General features: G+C 40.9%; 1 protein-coding gene across 3 annotated transcripts in view; it reads right to left on the bottom strand.

Annotated features, from left to right (window-relative positions):
* DAPL1 (death associated protein like 1) overlaps positions 1-27,990 on the bottom strand; it is a 59,993-nt gene that overhangs the window by 10,051 nt on the left and 21,952 nt on the right. Inside the window, exons 1-3 of one of the 3 annotated variants that reach the window (XM_074336878.1) lie at positions 21,717-27,406; positions 19,503-19,604; positions 12,290-12,330 (exon numbers count right to left, since the gene is read on the bottom strand). In XM_074336878.1, the coding sequence (XP_074192979.1) occupies positions 12,290-12,330; positions 19,503-19,604; positions 21,717-21,799 (226 nt within the window). In that variant the 5' untranslated portion in view covers positions 21,800-27,406. Of the gene's footprint in view, positions 1-10,833; positions 12,331-19,502; positions 19,605-21,716; positions 27,473-27,990 lie in introns of those variants that run through there. The other 2 variants (XR_012497667.1, XR_012497668.1) reach the window with 2 other exon arrangements.

The following is a 27,990-nucleotide window of genomic DNA, read 5'->3' as shown; positions in this document are numbered from 1 at the left end:
TATAAGTAGTGTGTGTTAGACTTTTCAGTATTTTATTCACTATGTATAATGAACATTAACTTATGACAGGAATTATGTACCTGAGGAACTTACCATCTAGTGGGGTCTTACATAGAGATACGTAAACAGACAAATTATAAGAAAACCTAAAATATGTGGTATTAGATGTATGAATCCAGTGCTAAGGGAACCCTGAAGAGGCAACAGCTATCTTCCCACAAGGACCTTTGGGAAAGCTTTTCAGAAGATGGATATTGAAGGATGAATAGGAGTTCGGCAGATGGGAACGATGTAAGGGAAGGTCCTAGGAATTCTGGGTGGAAGGAATAGCCTGTGCCCTGGGGCAGAGTCTAGGGAGTGGCTGCAGGTATAAGAACTTGAGGAATGATATAGGAGGGTCATGTGACAAGAGCACTCCATGATTAGTGGAGCATGGACGGTGACCTGGGCCCAGCTGAGGAGCTGGCATTTTATCCTGTACCCTACAGAGTCAACAAAGGCTGCTGAGCAGAGTGCGTCAGGATTCCTCACTGAAGAGGAGAAGGCTGGCTTCAGTGGAGGACAAATGGTAGTGGGAGAGCGGAGGTGGGGAGACCAGGAGGCGGCTGTTGCAATCCCCAGGCTGTGGTATGTCGATGAACTTGTCAGGACAAGCGAGGCAGGGCGGTGGGAGCAGCTCAGCCTCCACCCCCCTGCAGCCATCTGTTCCTTCACACACAGGCTGTGCCTCCTTCCACTCCTGAGCCAACAGAACTTCTGCCGCTAACATTTAAAACAGTGGGGAAGTCTCAGAAAAAGGGAGGCCTGTGGTGAATGTCTCCCCCACCCCCAAACTTCCACCTTGGGTTGGGTCTGAAACTATGATAAGATTACAGCTTCCATGTATGAAAAATTAATACTTGTCCTTCCACCTTGAAGTTCTTCTAGCTGGGCCAATAATCAAATTAATAGAGACAGATTAACAGGAGGAAATCGGATGTTTAACACAGGCACATGGGGAATTCACACAGGCATGAAAATGCCAAAGACAGTGAGGCGACACTGGGTATATAAGACATTTCTGGACAAAGGAGGAAAGGGTGTGGATGAGGTATTAGATTTCAGAAGTGGGTGATTTAAAGGTTGTTGAGGAAGAACAGAAGAGACGTGGCTGGAACAGTCTAGCTGGCCACCTCAGAAACAATGGGACACGGGGGTATGTCGCTAACAGGCCTGGAGTCTCCTGACCAAAGCTAGGGAGAAGTTTCTTAGGGTGGTTAAGCCAAGGCTCCCTCCTAAAGGAGGTTTTTGTATCCGAATCTCTTGGGCAAGAATGGGGGGGAAGGCCAAAGGTTCTTTCTGAGTCTCATTTCTTAATCAAGAGCTTAAAAATCAATATCCCCAAAAGCAGCTTCATGGTGGCAAAACTCTGGTTTCTCTTCAAGTCTATGCCTCTAGCAGTAAGTCGGTGAAAAAGGAATGTCTCTTTATCCCTTCCAAGGAAATAAACTGTATCTAATTCCAACAAAAGCAGGGAAAACTGGTCATCTGGGTGTAAAGACAAGAAGACTATGAGTGGAGGAGAACAGGCTTTAAGTTGGAAGTAGCTGGACGCCCGGAGAACCAGGTTAGAATGAGCCCTGAAGTTGTCACCAACCTCTGTAGGAACAGGCAGGGGGCCAGGGATTGGGCTGAGCCCCCAGGGTCAAGAGGACCTATTGGGCCCTTTGCTTTGGGGCTCAATTGGTCTTACCAGCTGAGGACACTTTGTAGCTGAGGATTTGGGAAGAGTTCATTGTTCGGTGGCCCTCAGCTTAGCATAATGCCAAATTCAATAAATGATTCTTAAATGGAATCAAACTCAAGTGATTCACATATGAGATTCTTTGTGTATAATGGTACACTTGAATATATGCCCCAGGGCTTGTAGCAACATTTTTTTTTTAAAGCTGCCTATTATTATCTGGACAGGTCAATATTGGGAGAGGAAGGAGCAAGTAGGGTGTTGAGAGGCTGGAACCAAGAGCAGAGGAGGGGGAGCAGAGGGAGGGCTCTGCTGAACAGGGCCTTGGAGCCCCTCTCTGGAAACCCAGGAAAGGTGTTTACCCTTTGGTTGCCTCTCAGGAAAACTGAGTGTCCCAGGGGAGGGGTAGTGGTGGTGGGGACAGTACACCTGCGTGGAAGCTTCTCAACATTTAAAATAACTATTATGGTCATACTGGTGCACCTGGTTACGGAGGACAAGAGGTGAGTAGGCAGGTGCCACAGAAGGACCTGCCAAGATACGTTCATGGCATAACAGACTGCTGTGAGTCTGGGCTGGAGAAAGGAGGAAATAACAATACTGTAATAGTAACTGTTTCCAAGCCCTTCCCACTATGTAACTCACTTAATTCTCACAGCCATTCTATGAGGTAGATACGTTTGTTATCGCTATTTTACAAATGAGGAAATCAAAGAGTGGGCTGGATCATACTCGTACACGTACACACACACACACACACACACACACACACACACAATGGAATATTATTCTGCTATGAATAGGAAGGAAATCCTGTCACTAGGGACAATAAGGATGGAGCCTGTGGGCATTAAGTTAAGTGAAATAAGTCCACTAGAGAAAGACAAATACTATATGATCTCACTTACACATGGAATTAAAAAACCAAACAAAAACCAAACTCACAGAAAAAGATTCAGATTTGTGGTTATCAGAGGCAGAGGATGGGGGTGAGGGAATTGGGTGAAGGTGGTCAAAAGGTACAAAGTTCTAGTCATAAGATAAATAAGCCCTGGGGATGTAATATACAATATAATGACTATAGTTAACACTGCTGTGTGGTATATTTGACAGTTGTTAAGAGAGTAGATCCTAAGAGTTCTCATCAGAAGGAGAAAAATACTCACACACATCCCTTTTTTGGTACCTATATAAGATGATGGATGTTAACTAAACTTACTGTCAATTATATCTAAATAAAACTGGAAAAAAATAGGATTCTGACAAAGGCAACTCTATATGTCATAAGTAAAGAGAACAGAGGCTTCTGAGGTGGCCAGATATGAGAAATCAGACCAATAGGGATGCAATAGAATGCCGACTTACCAAATCTTACTGCCTCTGGGGGTGAGAGAGGGAAGTAGGAAAATTTACAATAGAAGCCAAAAGACAAAGATAGAGGCAGCAGTAGAAGTTTCTCAGAGAGAGGATCTGAGTCCTGAGAGTACAAAATTACTAGGAAACACAAGATGCTCAGTTCTGATGGGACCACAAAATGTTATAGTGTTCGACAGATGCAAACCATGTTCCCGTTCTCCACAGGACTATGGCGTTGCTGAGGAGATGGTTTCTTGTAATAATGATAAAATAGTTAGTAGTTCATTTATTTTTTTGCTGTGTACAATTTAACACAATAATGTCCACAGATCTTAAATGTTCATATCTATGAATTTTGAGAATTGTATATACCCATGTAACCACCAACCAAAACTTGATAGAACATTTTTGTGACCCCGGAAAGTTCTCTCGTGCTCCTTTCCAGTCAGTCCTTCTTGCACCGGAAAGCGCTATAGATTAACGTGCTTTCTCTCGTGCTTCATATACCATGTCCTTTTTGTGTCTGGCTACTTTTGCTCATGGTAGTGGTTTGGAGAGTCATCCATGTCGTTGCAAGTACCAATAGTTGGTTTCTTTTTATGGCTCAGCAATATTCCATTGCCGGGATGTGTACTATCTGTTCATCTTTTCTCCTGTTGATGGGTATTTGGATTGTTTCCAGTTTGAGCCAATTAAGAAGAAGGTTGCTACAAACATTCATATTGACTTCTTTGGGGGGACTATATGTTTACATTTTCTTGGATAAATACTGAGGAGTTTAATTTTGGGGTCATAAGGTTAATATATGCTTAAATTTATACCAGGCTGTTTTCCAAAGGGATTGTACCATTGTACACTCCTACCAGTCATACACAAGACGTCTCGTTCCCCCACCATTGCCAGAATTTAGTGGTCAGTCCTTTTGATTTTAGTCATTTCATTGCGTGTGAAATGGTATCTCACTGTAGCTTTAATATGCATTTCTCTGAGGATTAACGATGTTGAGAACCTCTTTATGTGCTAATACCCATTTGTGTATCTTTATTTTTGTGTAGTGTCTGTTCACCTCTTTTGCCCATTAAAAAAAATTAGATGGTTCATCTATTTATTGTTGATATGTAACAGTTTTCAATATTTTCTGGATATGGACACTTTTTCAGATTAATATGCGTACATATTTTTTGCAGTCTGTGGCTTGCTGATTCATTTCCTTTTTATTTATTTATTTATTTATTTATTTATTTATTTATTTATTTATTTATTTATTTTAAAACAACATGCATTTATTATCTCACTTTTTCTCTTTGTAGGAAGTCCAGTTATGGCTTAGCTGGGTCCTCTGCTTCAGAGTTTCTCACAAGACTGTACTCAAGATTTTGGCTAGAATTGAGGACATCTCAAAGTTCAACTAATGAAGGACCTTTTTCAGGCTCATTCATTGGTTGCTGATAGGAGTCATTTTTCATGGGCTGCTGGACTGAGGGCCTCAGTTCCTTACTGGCTGTTGGCCAGAGGCTGCTCTCAGTTCTTTGACATGTATGTGGCCCTCTCCAACAAGGCAGCTTCATGAAAGCCAACACGAGGACGAAAGGGTCTGTTAGCAAGGTGGAAACCACAGTCTTCTGTAACCAAATCTCAAAATTCGGATATTGCACTGATTTTGGTTATCCATCCTCTCAATGAGGGGAAATTGCATTGCCAATACACAATGGGAGTAGTGGGTAGCAAGTCTGGAATATGGAACCTGCCCTGGAGAAAATTTTGGTTCTTTCTGAGGTTGAAGTTGATGAGAAATGGATACAGTTCTAGTTGGTAGATTCCAGTTTGTCTTTTCTCTTCACTGTCCTTCTTTACGTCCATCTTTCCTTCTTGACTGCTAGTCATATTGATTTTGCTGAGTCCAGGTGCACCACCACTAACCTTCCATGAATGTCTTCACTAATTTCCACAATTGTATGGTATTTAATCCCCATAATAAATCCTTTATTCATAGCAATTATTCCAGTTTTTTGTTTCCTTGATCAAACATGTTCTGGAGTTTAGAAGTCTGACATAGCTCATGTGGGGCTGACATCAAGGGGTTGGTAGGGCTGTGTTCCCTTCTGGAGGCTCTAGGGGAGAATCTCTTCCCTTGCCTTTTGCAGCCATGAGAAGCCATCCATATTTCTTGACTCATGGCCTCCTTCCTCCATCTTTAAAGTGAGCAACATTGCATCTCTCTCACCCTTCCTCCATAGTCACATCTCCCTCTCAGACCCGATTCATTTTCTTAATGGTGTCCTTTTATGAAGAAAAACTAACATGGTTTTGAACACCAGACACTGTATTAAGTGCTTTACTAGCATTATTTAATTTAATCTCAACTATTTTATGTTAAACATTGATCTTCCCATTTTACAGATGACAAAATGAAGGTTGAGGGAGATTAATTTACACACAACTCAGATGGGAGAGCCAGTGTTTGAATCAGTCAGCCTGACTTTAGAGCCCAAGGTTTTAATGACTTTCAAGACTTTGGAGTTTTACTCTTCTGTGCATTGAAGGCCAGACATCTGAGCCTTTTTTCCCTGACAACCGGAAAGAGCCTCATGCAGGCATCAGTGAACCTTATCGCTCGGCAGTGCAGACCTGCTGTTGTAAACCCACAGCCTGTGCTTCAACCACTTTGATGGTGAACAGCTGCTGGGACAAATTCTTAACCACAATCCCAGGGTGCTTTACTCCATCATCAATTGTTCTGAAAGGCAAGAAGTTCATTGTGTGCATACAGACCAACTACAGAATTATTGGCACCATAAAATTGCTTTGAACTGAGGTTATATGGTTTAGGGGAGAGAAGTTTCCTTCTGGGGAGTCGTTTAGAGTTGAAGCTTGCCATGTCCTTTTCTTAATTCTCCCCCATTATTTACATATAATAATGTGTCATCCTCTTAGACAGGGGTCCTCTGAACAGGGCTGACCAGTCTCTCCCACTTTGGTTGCTATTGTATGGTGATCACGTCATTACTGCTAAATATTTATGCTCTTTGTTCTCTTACGAATCTCCTGTGTGCAGTGAAACGTCATCATCTGAGCTTGCATCACACCGTTCTGTGTCACAATTCAATTATTTATAAAGGCCTGATTGCAGCAGTACTTGAATGTGCATAATGACAACCAGGGATACCAGGTATTATGAAATGCTACACTGGATAGAAGAGTCGGCAAGAGCTGTCAAGCTTCAGGGGACAAGGGGCTCGTAAAGCCTGAGTACTCAGAGCAGAACAGAGCTCTGCAACGAAGGGAGCAACAGGGCTTTCCTAAAATGATAGGAAAGAGAGGAATCAGGCTTGAAGGCCATGCCCAGCAGGAGGTCTGCCGAAGAAGGGGCCCCTTTCTCTGAGGAAGCTGTTTAATGTGCTGCTGACAAAGGGTGAAGGAGGTCCTGGAAATGTTTACAGGAGTGCTCTGGGATTTAACCTTCCACCCCCAGACCCTGGAGCTCTGGGCTCCAGGCTCCTAATGAGCAAGGTAGAGACGGGATAGCAACCCGTTTGCCTCACTTGAAGTGATCCAGTGTTTATCTTGGCGTGACTGGTCTCACAAAACTTTACAAAGATGTGCAACGTCTTGCACTGCTATTTCCTGAAATTCATGTTCCTTTGCACTCACCCTTAAATGCAAAATTGGGAACCATAAAAGTCTACTCTTTCTGGCCATCTGGCCTTTTGCTGGCATTAAAATCTGATAAAACTGACAGCTCAAAACACCCCAAAATCTTTTTTTCTGGTGTGGGTGAATATCAAAGCATTTTATGGGTAACTGATCAAGTTCTAGTGCAACAGAGGAGACTAAATGTGTGGTGCAGCAAACAGGCATACTTACTGGCTTGTGTTACTTGGGGTAAATTACTTAACCTTTTTGAGGTTGTCTGGGGGAGATAATAACACCTACCCTATATATTCACTACTGACATTAAATGAGCTGATACATGTATAAACACCCTCCCAGCATATAGCAGCGCTCACTAACTTAGTTCCCTTCCTTTTCTGTCTGGGTTTCACTTATTTCATCTGTAAAAGAGGACTTGCCTTATCCTTGCCTCCTAAGGGTCAAAGGAGAAAATCTGTGTGAACATATGTGTGTGGTAGTTGTTATTGTGAAAGAGGCCATTATATTTTCATCATATTTAGGAAGTCACCCCTCTGTGTTCCAGATATTCCTTAAAGTCAAAAAAGAACATGGATGAGAAGTTATCTGTGGGTCCCTACACCTCATTTTGAAGGGACTGGAAAGTAAAGCAGCAGGTGAAGAGCTTTAAGAATTAGTACAAAAGAGAAGAAAAGAGTTTTAATGGGAAGGGGGGAGGGGGAACCTTCGTAAACACTCTTCCAGACACAAGAACATTTCGGGTGCTATCTTCCAAATGTAGGGTGAAAAGGTATTGGATTACGAAAACGAATTGTATGCACTTTACAATAGTGGGGAAACTCAGAGACCCACAGGTTCTTAGCGATTCAGAAATGAGATCTGTCGTGCAGGAGACCCTGCTCGCTGCGCCATTTGTCATGCAGGGTATCAGGCGGGGTCTCCGTTCCCGCTCCCCACATAAGAACGCAGGATGTGGTGAGGCCAAAAAGGAACACCCACGGAGCCATAGGTAGGGGAGTCATACTACTATATTCTCTCTGGCGGCATCCGCCTCTCTGCAATCCGCTCTTGCCAGCCCAGCCACCACCTTCTTGCTAGCCCCCATTCTTCTCTCTCTGCTAGCGTAGCCACAGCAGTTATATTAGTGGCCAATGGCTCACTGGTGACAGCTGACAGCCAACTAGCCACAGCTGATGGCCATCCAATCACATTGATGGCCATTTACTACCTGAGCCAGCACCTGTCTATGTGAGGCCGAGAGCCTGGAAACTACTTTCTGGGGCTCTGCCCCCACAAGATCTAAGTTATTTGTTTTGAAATTATTCTCTTAATTTCTGTCCACAATTAGATGTTAAAATGGAAGTCTCAGTTAGGTGCCAAGATGCCACAGGTGTGACATTCAAAAAGGAGGCCACAACCCGTATTCTGAGTGAAGAAGCAGTTCCCTGACTCTAAAATGTTCACCCCAGAGGGAGGTGAAGTGTGGTGTGTGGATGTGCTGCCAGGAAACAGGGACTGGGGTGTGTGGCTTTGAGAATGGAATGCATTCCACACCTCTTGAGAGCTGTAGCAGAGCTTCCCAGATGGGAATCTCCAAAACACCCACAATAGTACTCCCCAAAAGGAAAAGTCCGTTGTGATCAAGCCCTCAGCCAGAAACGTGGAAAGTTCTGTGGCTCCCTTTTCCCAGTCCTTCCCCACTCAAGCAGCAAGGTGGGGCCCTGAATGGGTTTCCCCAGCAGCAGCCCTAAATCCATCAGAGTTTTGGTTTTCACATGGATTCAGGCATCCTAATTACTGAACACAATGTCTGTGAGCTGGCAGGACCATAAAACCATTACTTCCTGAGGGCCTGAGAGTAAACAGATAAGTCATGGGCCTGCCTGAGATTTCCGGCAATCCTACTTCCCTAGGGATCATTAGGGAATGTGTGGGAGTGTGTTTTGATTGTTACTATGATGAGTGGGGAGGGTGCTTGTGGCATTTACAGGGCAAGCGCCTGGGATGCTAAATATCCTAAAAACTGTCCTGCCTGAAATGCTAACAATGCCCCCATTGGGGCACCTCTAGAGAGGCAGGGACAGGATCACACCTGCCTTGAACAAGTTTTGAAAGGACAGTAGAAGACAAAAATAAAAGTATATTTTGATTATATCCTAATTCATGCTTATTCACCACATCTGTTTCATGTGGGTTGAAATGATTTGTGGGTCCTCTCTAGTGACTCGACAGCTCTCTACAGGGCCATGCAACTATGTCCTGGGCGCTCTGGTGAATCAGAACAGAAGCAGGGTGTGGAGAGGGTCAAGCATCTAGCAGCAGGTGTTGCAGAGCCTGTTGGGGGTTGAACCAGCTGTGGTGACTGAAAGCCAGGATGAGTCCCAGGTTTGAGCTAACGCGTCCGGGCCTGGTGTGGTAGGCTGCGCAACGTCACGTCCTAACGCTGAAACCTGTGACCGCGCTACCTTACAAGGCAAAAGGGACTTTGCTCGTGTGATTAATTTTGGCTCTTGAGATTATTGATTGAGCCCCATGTAGTCACCAGGGTCCTTATAAAGGGAGGCAACTGGATCAAAGACAGAAAAAGGAGATGTGAGGACAGAAGCAGAAGTTGGAGTTGCGTGTTCTCAAGATGGAGGGATGTGGGGGCTTATTTAAAAAAAAAAAAAAAAGGAAAGAAGAAACTGAAAAAGAAAAAAGCGTTCTCCTCTAGAGCCTCCAGAAAGGGGCATAGCCCTGCCAACACCTTGATTTTGGCCCACGAGACCCATTTTGGACATCTGATCTCCAGCTGTAAAATTGTAAAATTGTCAATCTGTGTGTGTGTGTGTGTGTGTGTGTGTGTGTGTGTGTGTGTGTGTGTGTTAAAGCTACTAAGTTTGTGGTAATTTTTCACAGCATCATCAGTAGGAAAATAATAACGACTGGTTTAAAGTGTAATAAAAACCTTCCCACTCAGGAGAACTTAGTAGTTGTCAGAATTTTTCCTGAAGTCTTCATACAACACACCCCTTTAGTTTTGAAGATTCCAAGGGCAAAGGAAAGCAAGCCTGGCAATCTCTCCCAGACCAGGGGAGCATTTGCAGTCATATCACACTATTGTGTAAATGGATGTATATCTAGACAAGAGTCCAAAGTAAATAAAAAGTGTTCCTATATTATCTGCGGTTGTCCTCAGTAAGTTTCCCCCTTCTCTCTACATGGATAATTTAGTACTTCATTTCATCAAGGATACAAACTGCTTGTTTTCATTTTCACAAGGACTTCCCTCACCCTACAAATTCCTAGATTAGACCCCATGCAGTCTCAGATCTTGCAGAAGTCTCAATTTGCAAAACGAAATAAGGGAAATTAAGTGACCATTATTGGGAAAACTAAAAGAACCTCCTTTACTAGGCAGAGCTGAGCATTTAAAATGGCAGTAATTATATCACCATTTTCAATAATGTCTGATAATGTGTGCAGAAATGCATTCTACCACAACCGATTTGACTTTCCCTCTTTCTTCAAACCATAGATACTTAGCTACAAACTTGAAGATAGAATAGAGCCAGACTTCTAGTTTATTTGAGAAGAAAGATTAGTATCAGATGCTTACATTGTTAAAGCGAAAAGACAGGCTAATGTGTTGTAAAACTAAAGATTAACTAGGAGTCAACTATAGCCTGTTTTCTACTCATCTCAGTAGGAAAAGTGTTTTAATTCATTTAGAATTGGATATCATAACACTGAGTTTGGATTCCCTGAGGTCTGTTTTCTCTCAAGCATACTTAGTCTGGTGCAGAGAAAATGAAAACAAGTTAAAACAAACAAACAAACAAAACTTTTCTGGATAATAATTTTCTCTGGAGACTTAGAGGCATTTATGTTGAATAAAAAGTTTTCTATGTAACCTCACTTTGCATGTCAAGTAAAAATGCACAGAATGGACTCCCCTGGTAGCTTGGGTCCACCTTTAACTGCTTAAATACAAAAATTTCAAAAGATAACAGGTTTCCTTTCGTCAACTGAAAAATTGAGAAGTTTTTGTGTTTACTGGGAAACAAAGCAAGTGGTATAGTACAGAGTTAATATTTCACATCGATGCTAATTCTGCTGAAATCTGACAAACATGAGAAAAATAATGTTGTTAATCAATTGTGTAATTATGTTAGCATTCCATATAAACTTATTACTCAATGTCACATGGCTATGGGGCTACATTAAATGAAAGTCCAATTATGGAAATGTGTGGCTAACAGGTTATATGCAGCAAACTGAGGGCATCCAGCACCTGTTCAGGGTGGGGAGGTTCTCTTCTTCACTGAAGACTGGTACCTGACTCACGGTCCTTTTCTCCATCCTACAACGCTTTTTATTCTGGTGACTTTTTCAACCATCCGTCCTCTTCTCTAGCTCCCCTTAGCCACCCAGCTCCATGGTGACTCCCAGAGCCTGTCCTCAGGGGGGTTCTGACCACACCTTTCCTTACAGCCTCCTTCCCATCATGCCAGCTCTTCGACTCTGTGAAGACCTCCAACCCATGAGCCCTCCTTTTTCTTCCCAGTGTCCGCATCTTCTGTTCCTTAGCTTATCCAGGTAAGGTCATGCAGTTACTCACCTGAAAATCAGGGCCAGATTAGATGCCCTAGGCACTGAAAAAATTATGGTACCTATGTCCTAGATGTAATTTAAAAAGTATAAGGAAGTCCAGTTTCTGATTTGTTTCTCACAGTGAGTAATGTTCGTTTGGGAGAGTGGGTAGGAAGGAAGTCAGGGGAGAATATAATATTCTTAAAAACTTTTTTTTTTCATTTTTGGTTGCCCCTGCATTGCTGGTACCTCAAGTATAGATTTAGTCTGTTCGCTGGGTCACTGGAGTCATTCTTTTACAATATCCTCATCTCCACTTCACGCTTGTACCTCCAATAGCAGTTCACTTGTGCTCTAGCTTCAGTATGCCTCAGAATCACCTGAAATGCTTGTTCGTATTGTTACACATGAGGTGGGGGCTGCCGTGACTTGGACAGTCCACCGCAAAGACTTCAGCTTCAGGGTTGTTTCATCACTCACCATGGTGATCCCTTCTTGGCTCATCTTCTCCATCTCCTCCGAGGCTTGTGGGAAATTCTGGTACCATCCAGGCTTCCTGAGACTCACAGAGGCTTATAAAGGAGAGGCTAGCTCATGCCCTCTTTCTGTCTAGACTTGTCTTACTGAGGTTGCTACTTGAATAGTGCTGGCTAGGGGCTTGGAAGAGACTGCCGCCTCCCAGGAGGTGAGGAGCAAAGCAGGTCATAAGTGCCCCCCATCCCACCAAGTGGTCAAACTCTCTTTGCTTGAGGTATAATTGCCCCTACATCTTGTAGCATTCTTTCTCCTATGGGCTCAGAGAGAGCCAGGCTCCTGTTCTAGGCCTCTAAAAGGATGTTTTTCATATATAGAAAACCTTTTTTTCTCTCTCAAGAACCTGGCTCTTGGCACCAAAGGCTTGAATTTCAAAACTACTGTTTCTGCTGGTATGTTCTTTCAAAAAGGTGTGTTTTGTGCATCACAACTGAGCAATGATTTTTTTGGTTGTTATTCTGAAATATATCTTACCTCCCCCTGAAGCAAGCTTCACCGAGTTGAGAAGTCTTGGGCTGTAAAAACAGGGGAATAAAAACATTACCTAGGGTAATATTAGGGGGAAAAATGTATCCTCCCTACCACCCTTTGGTCCCACAGCCATGGGTTGTTTGGTTTTGTTTGGATAGTGTTTGAAACATTTTATTAGTTGCCAATATTTTCAATTGGATGATTTCATCTAAAAAGCTGTAGTTTTGCCTTTCCTTGGAGTAATGGCAACACTGGGCTGTTGTAGACACCAGGACCCACCTTGGATACCCCTGCCCTCGCCAGGGAGCTGAAACCCTCCCTGCCTCCAACCCCACATTCGTCTCATGGCCCAGCTCCTCAGGGCATTTGTAATCTTTACCTTGACAGTACTTTTCAGTTAAACTTAATGTCCTTCCTTATCCTACCTCTTAAAATTTATTCTGGACTTTCGCACTTTGCTTAGACTCCCCAACACCCACTCCCTTCCACTCTCACCAGGTGACCTATTATTAGTGAGCAAAGTGAGGCTGAAATTACTGACACAGCTACTATCTACTCTCCAGCCTGTGAAGTTTTCTATATCAGGTACAGATTTTGCCTGCACTCTCAGAGGATGAACAGTCCTTTTGGTGAAAGCAACCTTTTACGTTATGCAACTTAAAAACATAATATCTTTTCTAATTACAAAAATTATATACCCTCATAACCATTCAACCAAAGTTAAAAATAAAAGTAATCCCATTCACAAACCCACAAGGACACCACTCCCCCAAAGTAAATGCTGTGAAATCACTGTTAACTAGTTGGCTAATCTCCCAGTTTGCACACACACGCATATATACTCACACACAGAGACAACCACATCTAACTGTATACCTAAGTATGTATGTATACACATAATTTTATTGTATTTTGCCAAAACTGTGATGTAGATTGTTGTACCATTTGTTTTTCTCTACGTAATAGTGACTGTGAATGCCTTTATGTCTTAGATGTAAACCTACTTCTAATGGCTGTATAATGTTCCATTGTTTGAGTATGTCATATTTATCAAAACTTTTAAAAATTATAAGTGGTGTATGTGTACTAAAAATGACCCAAATTAAAAACTAATTTAAAAAGTAACCCAAATTATACATAAGTGTAAAATGTGAAAGATTCTTCCTTTCCCATACTCCCTCACTCCCACTCTCCAAGGGGTAACTACTATTAACAGTTTACTGGGAATCTTTTTGCTCTTTTTAAAAAGTCAGATATATAATTCACAAAAAGTAAAATTCACCCTTCATGGTGTACAAATGCACACAGTGTGGCACCAACACCACAGGTAACATATGTAGCATTTCCATTGCCACAAAACCCTTCCTTTGTGCCCTAGTATAGTGATCTCCTTTCCGAACCCCAGCCCTGGCAACCGCTGTTCTGTTTTCTGTTCCTTTAGTTTTGCTTTTTACAGAGGGTCATATAAATGGAATCACACAGTATGCGGCTTTTTAAATGTGGCTTCTTTCCCTTAGCATAAATGAATCTGAGATTCATCCATGCTGATTGACGTGTGTATTATCGAATCTTTATTTTGTATAGCACATAGAAATATATTTTGTTTCCCAAAATGAGATTCTGCTATACCTGGAATGAATATGAAAATATATATATATATATGCTATTGACTTAAATATTATAAACCAACTTCATATAATTTATCATATCTAGATCTAATTCTTTCTTTTTAATTGCTTCCCAGTATTCCATTATATACTTGCTGCATATTGGATTTAACTGTTCTTCTCTAACTGGACATTTAGGTCACATCCAATTTTTCACCATTCCAGGCAAGTAGAAAAGTATGAACCAGTAAAATATATACTTACTCATAACTTTTTGGGTATGTGTGGAGGTAGATTCTTAGGTAGATTCTTAAGATAGATTTTTAGAAGTGGAATTGTTGAGTCAAAAGTCAGGTACATTTAAAATTTTGACAGATTTTCCTAAATTGCACTCTAAAACTATTGTATATATTTAAATTCTACCAACCATGTTTGAGAATGTCTTTTTCTTTATAACCTTACAAATAGATATCAATCTTTCTAATTTTTGTTGATCTTATAGGCAAAATGATAGCATCTTATTACATATCTCTTACTCCTAATGAGATTATCATTAAAATATATATTTATTAGCTATTTTACTTTTGTCGTCTATGAAATGTCAGTTTATAGATTTTGTCAATATTTCTATTAAGTTGTCATTTAAAAATAAATTTGAAGGAATTCTTTATATATTAGGTAGACTAGAAATGTTTTTTCCAGTTTTTACTTGTTTGTAGGGTCTATAGCAGCTCTATCTTTTGTTATCAGTTCTGTAACACTGGTTTTTATAATGTCTGGAAATCATCTATATAGGGCAACATTTCTACTCCAAGATTTGAAAGCTATTCTCAACTCCAGAGCTTAACTAATCCTTTGCTGATAGTTTCAAATTTACCCTATTATAAGCAACATTGCCTTGAACGCTATTGTACATATCTCTTTGCCTTTGAAAAATCGTGTACATTTTTTTTCTTCTATGTGAGCATTTTAATAAAATTTTAAGTTTTTTCTTTTCTTTTCTTTCTTTTTCTTTTCTTTTTTTTTTTTTTGCAAGATACATTCCTAGAAGCTGAATCAAAGGATAGGCCTCTTTCAAACTTTGTTTATCTTTGCTCTTGGAATTCACATCCATCAGCCTACTTTGGGACCTTGTTCTATCAGGTATTCACGCCCCCCCCACTCCTCACCCCCCTGCCAACCGTCACATAAATCTTTAGCCTCTCCTATCTATGGGCTCTTTCTTGACAGCCTATAAGTATACTTCAGACTCACATCTTCTTAGAAACAAAGCAGAATAAAGTAAAATAACTTCCCTTGAGTCTGTATTTTTTTTCTCTAGTTGTCATCACATCTCTTCTCTTCTCAGCCAACGTTTTGAAAGAGCGGTCCACCCTTCCTCACTGCCAGTACTGCTAACCACTGCCATGTGTTTTCTACCCCTTGTGCTTCACTTATGCTGTCCTGGAAGAGATGCCTAGGACCTCCAGATGGTTTACGCAACTTCAGGTGTTGGCTACTCCCTCCTCCCTGTTACTCTTTATGCTCCACCTCATAACACCAGCTCTTTCCTGGCCCTCCCCTCCCTGCTCAGACTTCCTTCTCCATCTCCTTTGGTTTCTTTCTTCCACTGCTCACTCCCTTAACTTTAGTGCTCCCAGTGATCTGTTCTTGATCTAAGGCTCTTCTCTCCATACACACATCCACCCCATTGATTGCATGTATTCTCATTAACGTAATGCCAACGACTGAATAATGGTCCCCTCAGATATCCAGGTCCTAATCTTTGAAACTTGTGAATATTACCTTATTTGGCAAAAGGGACTTTGCAGAAGTGATTAAGTTAAGATTCTTGAGATTATTCTGGATTATCCATGTGAACCCAATGTAATCACAAGTGTCCTTATAAAAGGGAGGCAGAGAGAGTCTTGACTATAAAAGAAGACAGTAAGATTTTATAATGCTGTCTTTGAAGATGGAGCAAGGACCATGAGCCAAGGAATGTAGGTGGGAAAAGTAAGGATAGGTTTCTCCACTAGAGCTTTCATAAGGAACCAGCCTTGTTGCTATCTTGACTTTTAGCTCAGTGAGATAGATGGATTGTAGACCTCTTACCTCCAATACATAAGGAATAAATTAGTGTTTTATTTAGGCCACTAAATTTGGGCAATTTGTTACAGCAGCCTAAGAAAATGAATACAATACCCAAATCTACATTTCTAATACCAGAACTCTCCTCTGATCATCAGTCACAGCTGCATCAGCCTGCTATCCTCAAATTCAACATGACTCATGTCAACCAGAACTCATATCATCACCTCCCTCCTCCTTCTCTGTTTCTCTGTTTCATTTAATGGAACCACCGTTCCCTAAGTCACACAAATCAGAACCCCTGGGTCTTCCTGGTCTCCTCCCACTCACAGCCAATAATCACCAAGCCCCGCACTGTTTGTTGTCCAAATTTTTAAAAATATGCCTCCTCCTCTTCGTCCCATGGCTCTCTGCCTATGGATCGAACTCTTTCTCAAATCCATCCGCCACGTCAAAGCCAAGATGAGCCTCCTCAAAGGCAAACCTGCCCAAACTCCTTCCTTCGATAAATGCCCAGATTCAAGTCAAGTCCTAGAGCCTTGGCAGCCCATACAAGGCTCAGTCCTTTCCAGGTACATGTTCTGCTATTTGCTGCCTTGAACTGTAATAACACTGAGCCATTTGTCATTTCTCCATCTATACTAGGTACTTTCATGTCTTCATGAGACTTCACGGCCTTCCTCGCTGCTGCTCCCATCCTTCTTTTTCTGATCAGCTTTTACTCATTTTTGTCATTTAGCTCATTTTCTCTAATGAGGCAGGGCCAGGTATCCTTCCTTTGTGCTCCTGCAGTATTTCCAGTGCCTGCTTGTATCGCATAGCAATTTCTACATGGAAGAGACACTGCCGTCAGGCACCGCATAATGATAGTTCCGTCAATGACGAGTCATGCATACGATGGTGGCCCCACAAGATTATAATGGAGTTGAAGAATTCCTATGGCCTAGTGATGTACCTGTCATAATGTTGTAGAACATGCATTGCTCACGTGTTTGTGGTGATGCGGGCAAAAACTAACCTACTGCACTGCTAGACGTATAAAAATATAGCACATACAATTATGTACAGTACATGATACTTGATAATGATAATAAACAACTATTGTACTGGTTTATGTATTTACCATGTTTCCCTGAAAAAAAGACCTAACCGGAAAATAAGCCCTAGCATGATTTTTCAGGATGACATCCCCTGAACATAAGTCCTAATGCATCTTTTGGATCAAAAATTAATATAAGACTGGTCTTATTTTCGGGGGAACATGGTACTACATTATACTTTATACCATTAATTTAGAGTGTACTCTTTCTATTTATTAAAAAGTTGGCTGTAAAACAGTGTGCTGTGTTAAACAGGCAGCAGACTCATACATCTCTTGTTTATCGCATCTCGTGATCGCATCATTTTCTCTTGTGCTTGATTTAATCTTGTGTTGTTTTATAAATTTAGTGTAGCCTAAGTGTGCAGTGTTTATAAAACCTACAGTAGTGTACAGAAGTATCCTAGGCCTTCACACTCACTCACCTGACTCACCCAGAGCAACATCCAGTCCTGCAGGCTCCATTCATGGTAAGTGCCCCATGGGTGTACCATTTTTATCTTTTATACTGTATTTTTATTGTACCTTTTTTATGATTAGATATGTTTAGATGTATAAATACTTACTACTGTGCTACAATTGCCTAGTATTCAATGCAGTAACATGTTGTACCGGTGTGGAGCCTGGGAGCAATAGGCCACCGCTACACCATGTGGCCTAGGCTATGCCATCTAGGTTTGTGTAAGTGCCGTCCATGATGTTTGCACAACAATGAAATCGCCTAACGATGTATTTCTCAGAACATATCCCTGTTGTTAAGTGGCACATGACTATATTTGTAAGCACCTTGAAGCCAGGACCGATATCTTACACAACTTCTAAAGCTCAGTAGTTTGCACAAGGTCTAATAAATATCTGCTGAACTGAACTGAATTGCATTGTAGGCAGACAATATTATGACATTTGGTCATAATATTTCAACAGTTTAGAAACTTTTCTTTTACAAACTTAATCTTCTCGATGGCTCTGGGCTATAGCCATGTATAGTAAAGAGCAGGAACGCAAAACAAATATAGTCTGAAAATTCTCAAAGTGAGGTATTTTAAGAAGGAACAATGAAAATGTGAGAAACTCAACCCCTCTTCTTGGTGTTCTTGCAAGAAAAATGACTGAAGTTTTATTGTTCCTTGATGTTCAAAACTGATCAGAATAGTCAAGAAAGTGTCTAGACATTTTGAATTTGACCTTTGACAACCTAGAAGTTGCCTTTTCTACTCAGCTGTGAAATATAAATTCAAAGCACATTTAATTTAACCCATCACCAAGTATTAGGGGTGGGTATACATTCTGTGTAAGTAAAGGAAGCAACTATTATATCCATTTCTAGGAGAGAGCATCCTAGAGAAATATCAGAATGGAGAGATCTGCACGATAGACTGCTATGCCACCAAAGCAAAGCACAGAATAGTGTGTACAGCATATCCTACTAAGAAAAGGGGAATTATATACTCATATTTGCATAAATAATCACTGGAAAGATACATTAGAAGCTAATAAGTATGGTTATCTGCAGGATGTGACAGGTAACTGAGTGGATGTGGATGGTGTGGGAGTGATATTTCACATTACCTACATTTTTATAGCGTTCAGATTTTTCAATCATATAGTAAATACGTCATCTATTTAGAATAATTATAAAAAATAAAGTAATACCAGATGTAGGTCAGAAATAGTCCCAGCGTGATGTGAGAAGCAACAGTGTATTCTTAGTCTCTGGCCTAGAGTCTTTTTTAACACTTGATTTAGAGATGATTTCAAATTTAAAAAAAATACAAAAATAAAAATAGCACAAAGGAGATAATGTGTGCCCTTTATGGAATTAACCTATTAACATTTTATCCCATATGCACTATCTATCATTTTTGTATCTATCTATCTATCTATCTATCTATCTATCTATCTATCTATCTATCTATCTATCTATCTATCTATCTATCTATCTATCTATCTATCTATCATCTATCACTCATTTGTGCCTGAACTTCCGAGGTTCATGACCCTCTACCTCTCAATGTTTCAGTACGTATTTCCTAAAAATATAACTATAGTACCGTTATCAATTTCATGAATTTATGGTGAATATGAACAAGAGAGTCTTCTGGAGGAAAGAAATGTTCCCGAAACATAAGGCCCATCTTCATTTAAGTATTGTACAAAAGGACCCCTGGTCAATCTCCTGTTATAGGTGAGGAAGGCAATGCAGCGTGACAGTATGGAGATCATCAAACACTCCAGATCACACTCATCAGTCAGCTTCAGAAGATTGTTTTCCTCTTCCTTTTGGTACAAATCAAGCCCTTCATTTCTAAAAGCCTGTAGCTTTCCCAAAGTCCTAAATAAAAAAGTTGTACATGTTCCCATTCTAGTTCAATAATGGGGTTGGAAGAAGATTCCTCAATTACGCTTTGTCTAAAAGTAATTTAAAAATAATAAATTATACCTTGTTTTAAATCCATTTGTTTGCTTCCCTCTACAACAGTGGTAAATGTGGTCCAGCTCCAGACCTTCCTTTTTTGTTCCTGACTCAAAGCCGAGCTTCCTCCTGTTGGAGAAAGAGGAGAAATATGAGTGTGGCAATAAGCCTGAGAGGTCTAAGGAAAGGGGCTGGCCTTGCCCCCAACCCCTATGGCTTTGTCAGACAATTAAGAGTCTCATACAGCTGCTTCAACCTACTTGGAGATAATATTTTGAAGCCCAAGGCCTAATTTTCCCCCCTGTATTTCAGAAGCATTCCACACACACATTCATGTCAGATGTCATGTTTCGGGTAAACAACATTGAAGAATGGTTCTGTCAGTAATACAATCCTTGTGAAGACTTGGAGGGTGGAAAAGAGGTGATTTTCCTGATTGTGACACATGTCGGCCTAGGCTGGGATTTATGACCTGGTTTTGGGGAGTAGCCTTCCCCCCTACTCACCTATTATTCTTACCCCTTCTGTCTTCCCCAGCTGCTCCACGCCTTTCCTGAGCTCAGCCACCATGGCAGAGGGATGTGTTGTGCTGGAATTTAACCAATCCTCTGTGGATTTTTCTTACTTTTTTTTTTTTTGGCCTATTAGTGTTTATATAACACCTTGATGAAAATTCTTATTTTTATGTATATCTTTGTCACTGTGTCCAATGATTTCTGTAGAATAAATTTCTAGAGTGGGGTTGGTGGGTCAAAAAAATTATGCCTCTTTTTATGATTTTTTACATATCCTGCCACATTAACCTCCAGAAGGAGAGCACCAATTTCCAATCCCACTAACGGTGTCTGAGGATGTGATGTCCTAGTCTTAGGAACTCGCTGGCCTCTGGAGCCTTGTAGTTAAAAATCTTGGCTGAGACATCAGGCTCCTGGGGTTTGCACTCTGGCTCTACAACTTCCTAGTTTCACACTTTAGCAAATGATATAACCTGACTAAATATTTCCTCTTTCTTCCAAGGGAAATGATAACAATACCCTTCTCACAGGGCTGTCGTGGGAAGTAAATGAGATACAGCATATGAAATGAGTATGTGATACCTGTCACTTGTTACTGTTTCTAGCTCTGGTCCAAGTGCCAAGAGTATATTTGGAGCTGCCCTGCTTAGTGGAAGGCTGGGGGCAGAGCCAGGCCCCAACACAGAGGGCAGGGGCCCCAGCTTTGCTAGGTGAGGGAGCTAGAATATAAAAACAGTGCCAACCCTCATTACCTTCTTTATGTACTTCATAACACATGACTGATGGTTCAAAACCAATTTCTCTCTCTCTCTCTGTTTTGGTTAACAGTTTTTTTTGAGATAATTTATAGAGCACACAATTCACCTATGTAAGTATACAGTTCATGATTTTTAGTATTTTCATAGTTGTGTAACCATAAATACAATCAATGTTAGAACATATTCACCACTCCTAAAAGAAACCCATACCCATTAGTTGCCACCCCCAAGCCTCTCCACTCCCGCCAGCCCTAGGCAACCCCGAATCTACTTTCTGTGCTTACAAATTTGCCTATTTTGACATTTCATATAAATGGAGTTATACAATATGTGGCTCTTTGTGACTGGCTTCTTTCACTTAGCATAACGTTGTCAAGATTTATCCATGTTCTGCCATGAATCAGTACCTCATTTGCCAAATAATATTCTAGCGTATGGATATACTATACCTTGTTTACCCATTCATCGGTAAATGGACATTTGGGTTGTTTTGTTTTTTGCTACAATGAATGATGCTGATATGAACATTTGTGTACAAGTGTTTGTGTGGACATATGTTTTTATTTCTTGGGTATATACCTAGCACTGGTTGTCTTTTTTTTTTTTTAATGCTATAAATAATGTTGCAGTGAATATCTTGGCAAAAAAGACTAGGGCTCTCCACGTCAAAGGAAAAGTATAAATAAAGGCCTGGGATGTTTTGGGTCTAAACCTCTCTGAACAACACATTCAGCATCTGCAAAATGGGTTGTTGTAAATATTAGAAATTAGATATAATGGAAGGTCCCTGGCATGCAGTAAATTCTCAACAAACGATAGCTATTATACTATTCTACACCCTCTAAAATTGAAGTAAAAATCCTCATGGGCCTACCCTCTTCATCTGTCCATACCATTAATATTATCAGATTTCCCTGGTTTTTCATTGTCATGACCTTGTATTGTACTTTGTCAGTCCTGGCACAAACCTTCTATAACTCAGGGTGATATCACCGGAGGAAACTAAAGCAGGCCTCTGCCTGAAGTAAGCTGTTCCCTTTTTCCTTTGCATCCTGCTTTCAGCTGAATTCTCCTTGTGGTAACTTCTTTTCCTGCACCCCCACCGCAAGCCCTACTCTTCCATCCCCCAGGTCATCAGGAACTTCAGATCATTGGGCCGACCTCAGGTGAAAACCACAGCTTGTATAAAATGGTGGTCCTTAGGCCAGATCCAACCTGCAGGCTGGAGTCGTTTGGTCTGCACAGGGCACAGTAAAAAAAAATAAAAAGTTGAATCAATATACAAAAATCAGGAGATTTCACGCACAACCATATTTCAGATTGCTTTTGGAAAAAAATCAGATGTGCCAATATTGGACCTTCATTCTTGCATGATAAAAATAGACTGATAAATCCTACCCCAGCTCCTCTCTTTGGTGTGTTTCAGTGCTACAGTGAAGGGAGGTGAAGCGGCCAGTCCATGCAGGCATAGCAAAGATCATTTTTTTACAGTTTCTTGTGTGACCAAGGTACCACCCATCCTCTCCCACTTCCACTCTCATTGTCATTTAGCTAAGCTCCTGGCCTGTTTTGTGATTTCACACCTTTCCAGACTTTTTTTTTCTTTTTTTACTTTGTTGAGTATTCCATTATATTGTGGAAATTTTCCTCCCAAAGCCTCCTACTCCATGCTTATAAAGAGAGTGGCGTCTAGTTCCCAACGTTACCTTTGAAAAGGAAAAAATCTAGTTACCTTTTTTCCTTTTAAAAATATGATCACGAACTCTTTGTTTCACTGTACAGGTCACTTCACTGTCCTCTCCATCGTCTGCCATGGAAAACAGCGGTTTGCTCAGTTCTTAAAAGCCTGGTAGAACTAAGCAGCATGTCTGCCGGCCCGACTGCTTCCTTGCTTCAAAATCCGGCTCTCTTTGAACCATTTGACCCACGATGTCCTCTGTCAGATCGTTTGTTTCTTCATCAGCCCTCAGCCAAGCTCATTGCTCAATCTTTCCTTGCACTTGATACGTTCGGTTAAACCTTTCCATTATATCTAGTCTCTTGTTTGGTGCCTTATTCTGCCCATTTTAATCTTGCAACAATCTTTCTTTTCCTATAGACCTCAGATTTCTGAAGGGAGTGTTTTTGTTCTTGCCTGACCTTCTTCTGCTCTTCTCACCTCCCTTCTGTTTCATCTGTTCTTTGATTTTGCTATTTCTGCCCCAGTGTCTTCACCTTGGTTTTCTGTCTGTGCTCGCTCTTAAATGCTTCTGTGGCAATATCTATTTTATTATAGAAAGCCTTTGGCTATATTCCTTTGGAAAGCTCCTTTTATGTCATTTTTTCAAATGTTCCATTATTCTGAAATCTTCAGGGAGAACAACTTCAGTTCCTCACTTCTTTACCGAGTTCCCTATGTTTTAAGAAATTAATCTCAATCTCTACCATTACATGAATAGAAATAAAACCTTTCACTTTACATTTCACGTCTAGAATTTTTGCTTGCGATGCTCTCAATCCTACTACTTTTAAATGGCTGGCATCTGCCCTGAATAAATATCCCTCTCGCCAATCTAACGATTCTTAAACCCGAACAATTGTTAGACCTTTAAAAAAAAAAATCCTTCTGGACCCAAACAGTTAACCTATTTTATTTATAATAAATTTTGCTTTTAATATAGATATGGTTTTGACTAATTTGGACAGTTTCTTGACTTTAGCAAGCCTATGATGACTCAATTCTTTCATTTTTCTTTCCTCTTCAAACTATCCTGAAACTTTTATTCACGAGGCACATTTATGTGTTGTCTTCCTCTTTTCTTTTCTCACATGTCTCTGGTAATTTTAGTAGTGATGGGATTGACTCCAGTAGGGTTGAAACCACCAGTGCAATCTTGAGCCTAAGCCCTGTGGCATGCCTGTTCATAAGTCAGGCATACAGGTCATTCAAAATATGCTTTTGCAATTATTTAGATTGACTTGGAAATCCCTGGTAGCAAGCATTCACATCTCTGTTACCACATCTTACAGGCTGATAAAAAATACTTCACAGCAGAGGTCACCTTTTGTTTATCCACTGCCGTGGCTCCTTTCCCAAGATGCACTTGACATCTCCCCCAGCCTCAACTCATGCCTTTTGCTGTACACAGGGGAGGCATCCTTTTCAGAGTTCATATCTATAAATTGCAACTTTTCTCCCAACTTGGTTCACTTCCATGCTTGTTCAAGCTTCCATATTGCGTGTTTCAAACAAAAATCTGAAAATCTGAACTTGAATGGCTCTTCCCCTATTGAGGAATTTCGTCCCAAGCCAGTCCTTTCACACGCAGATTTCTCTCTTCAAATTCAGCTCTATTTCTTAAGTAAACACTACTCCATCCAGATCTTCTCTTTTATTGAGATTTCTAAGCTTTGGCTCCAGCCTGTGTTCTCATGGGTAACGGAGACAGCTCTAGATTTGGGAGTAAGATTCCTAGAGAAGTTCCTCATGTAATAAGCTATAAAACCTTGGGAACCTCTTAATTTCTCTGAGGCTCATTTTTCTCTTCTGTACAATGGGATGATAGCTACCATCTCTCTTGATTCTTGCAAGGATTTCATGAAATATGATATGCAAAATTATGTTCAAAATTCTATCTCTATTATGTATTTTTAGTTGAATCTCTGCTCGCCCTAATTTTTTTTGTGTGTTTTTCTTTCAGCCCTTCAAATTTTCTTTGAAAGTTCTCATCTTTTTCGTTTGGCTCCTCATTTTTCTTGGCTCAGGTTCTCTGTCACTTTGCTCTATCTATTTAATTAATTAACCATGCACCCATTCTATCATATTTGGATAAAAATGTTCACATCCTGACAGCTGGCGTCAGGGAGACTATTTTGGGGTAAGGTGACTCCCTGAAGATGTGGTTTTCCAGGTGTCAAGACAAACCAAGAAATACTAATTTCTGATTTGGAACCGAACAGAAATGAGGAGGAGGGGGAGAGGAGAAAAGTGAGGAAAGGGAGACTAGGATGGGGAAAGCATCCAGTAAGATGGCGTGAGGAATGGGGAGTGCCCAGGGTGCTATGAGCAGTGAACAAAATCCTGGGTTGGGGGGACAATGGGAAGTAGTGGAAGAAGTACATGTACGACACTCACGAAAGAGGACTTCCAGAACTGCAGAAAGACGCAAGAACAATAGGATACGTGTGTTCTAAGTGAGCGGGGGTATTTTGAGGGGGATTGTGTCTTACTGTTATAAGCTTTTTTTAATGTAAACATTCACCATATTTGATCACACCTTGTAATGTGCACCAAATGCCAGCCATATCCTCCTTGGACTTGGGTTCCATCTAAAGAAAGCCTATCACACAGAAGGAACCTGATAAATGTTTGTTTCAATTTTTCCTGAGATTAATTTATCTTCTTTTGTTCCTATTTAACCCCATTTCTTTTGAGTGATCTCAGAACTAGCTATTTTTAAGTGTTCTCTATATCCTTTTCCTCAGCAAGAAATAATTTTCTCTAGAGTTTTCTTCCTATACCTCGTATTGACTGCCACCAAATTCATGCTTACCTTTTTCTTTCTTTCAGCCTGAAAGCCATCTTTATTTTCTACCTCCCCTGCTTTCTCAAAATTTCCAGCAGTCATTTCTGTGGGTGTTACTGGCTTAGGGGTGTGTGTGTGTGTGTGTGTGTGTTTTGTTTTGGTTTTGGTTTCTGGCACTTGTGGCTAGCAACGCAATGCCAGTCTCCATTTTATGATTAAATATTCTTGGGTGGTTTACATAAATACTCCCTTTTGCTCCACAATATTTGTAAAATTCAGTTTACAGAGGGAGAAACAGACACAAAGATAGAGCTAGATAGAGTGCACACACACACAAATGCTTATCTCTTGGAGCTCACATACTGAAGTGTTTCTATGATGTTTGGGATTTGATCCAAAATAATCCAGAAGGAAAGAGGTAAGAGAAAGAGGAAGTGGGGGGCTGGATGCTATAGATAAAACAAGTTTGGCCACATTCTTGAAGCTCTGTGATGGGTACCTGAAGGTATAATATTCACCTGACTTTTGTGTGTATTTAAATTTCCATAATAAAAAGCTTAATTAAAGTTTGCTTATTAAAGATCTGCATGTAGCTCTTTTAGGACCTTGCTAATCTCAAGTTTCTGTGATTTTAAGACATGGATGTGAAGGGAAAAAAACACTCACTTTATTCATATATTTCTTTATTACATCACTTCTTGTTTCTTTAAAATGACTTTTTCTGTTTGTAGTAGGAAACTATATTTAAAAAAAAAACCAAAAACTTGAAAAGTAGAGGACTAAAGAAAGTAGAAAATAAAAATACTGTCAAATCCACCACCCCAACATAAAAAAATTGAAAGAAAAATAATTGAAAAAAAGAAATAAGATCTGCATGTGGGTTAGTGATCTCCACAGTCAACACATTGTTTTTGACTGTACATGACCCTCAGGTGATTTCATGAGCCTCTTCTCTAGCATGTTCCCCACCTCCCACCAAGTCATTTCTAAACTTGCTCTTTGTATTGATTTGCTGGCATGCTTATTTCCTGTTGGTCTAAGAGCTCCTGGTGGGCAGGAGCAGTGTCTTACTCATCTTTGTGTTCTGGTGCCTCGCACAGAGTCTCCTACACTGAAATGAAATGAGCTCAAAAAAAAGGATCTGCCAAAGAACCCATTCTCATGCCTGCCTGCACTGACATCCCCTGCCCCAGCCATGGCTTTTGCTGGGCCTGTGAACACATCATAGGGGGCTTCTGAGTGGAGCCACAGCACATCCATGAAAGGCTTGTTCCTCAGGACAGAGAAGGAACAACAGCCCCTTTGGCTTCCTATATGTGCGGCCATGACACCAGAAAGTTCTCTAATTGGCCTATTCTTTTTTCTTATGATACATTCTCCACGATAATTCCAATTTCCTTTCATTTCTGAAGTTCACACCAAACTTCTTACTTCTATGATTTGGTGACTTAAATGGCTACAGTTGTGGGCCTAAATGAATATTGGGCTCCTCACTGCAGAGTCTCCCTTCCAGCAGCCTCTCCCCCCTGTGATACATCTTCCATCTCCAGACAGAGACAATGGCTCCTTCTTTTCTTCTAACTTCCTTTGGGTGGTTAGCCTTCACCTTCATCCTCAGGAAAGTCAAATGTCGCCGTGCTGCCATCTCCGCTTCCCATTTCCCTTATCTTCCTCCCCAGTTTCCTTCCTGCTTCATTCTAGCTCAAATCTTCAGCTTTCCCTTGAATTTCTATTCTAGCCTCAGTTTATACCATCTCTTATAGTTCTCCTACTACTGTGGGTCTGGCAGCTTCTAGAATAGTCATCCTAGCACCCCCTTGCTCTCACTACTCTTTAAATGGCTTATTACAAATCTCATTACCTATTTGGTGTTCTTCCCAGTATGCCACAGGGAAGGTTCATCTGGGGAGTCAGATGTTATTATGCTTGTTTGACAAGGATCAGACGTAGAACCTCAATCTCCTAATCTCAGTTCAATGGTCCAGCTAGCACCCACGGCCTGGCTTATCCTTTGCTACTATCCCCTGGGGAAGTGGTGGCTGACCTTGAACTTCTGTGCATTTATTTGCCTTGTCACACTTACCTTTCTGGAATATTCCTGACAATAGTCCCAGAGACTGGGAACTGAGATAAGCCAAAGTGGGATGGTTAGGACTGTCTTATTGACTCATGCTGTCGTTGACTGAGGCTTGGTATTGTCTCAAACAATTCTCTTCCTCCTGAAAAAGAACCAAATAACACAGGGGAGGGGGTGGGATGCATCATTATGACCACAGGGACTTAGCCAGGAATCAGAGACAGGCTTGGCACCAGGTCATACTTCAAGGATTGTCAACCTGTAAAATGATGGACGAGCGTGCTGACTCCATTCTCGGGTACAGAGAAGTGTGGACTGTCAGATAGCATTATTAATTAGAGGTACAAAATGGTGGACTCTGAGTGACAGCTAATCTCTGTGGAAACAGAATGGGGCTGTCCCTTACCATCACCTGAGGATCCCTTTGGTTATTTATATGTGAGTATATGAAGAGAGTATGTGTGTGTGCACGCATGTGTTGTGGACGGTAGGCGAGCTAGAGTAGGTTTAGCTATGGCAACACTTTCTCTCCCTCCTCCAATTAAAATCAACTTTCTACCCCAACCATAATGCCCTGTCATCATGATCCCCTCAGTTCTAGAGCATGAACTTTCTGGGACGCCCTCAGCAAATCTTCCCCTGAACCTAAATTCAACCTCC

This window comes from Rhinolophus sinicus, linkage group LG01 (assembly GCF_036562045.2).
Source record: "Rhinolophus sinicus isolate RSC01 linkage group LG01, ASM3656204v1, whole genome shotgun sequence".
In the NCBI taxonomy this organism is placed as follows: Eukaryota; Metazoa; Chordata; class Mammalia; order Chiroptera; family Rhinolophidae; genus Rhinolophus; species Rhinolophus sinicus.
This window is presented reverse-complemented; position numbering and strand designations above follow the sequence as displayed.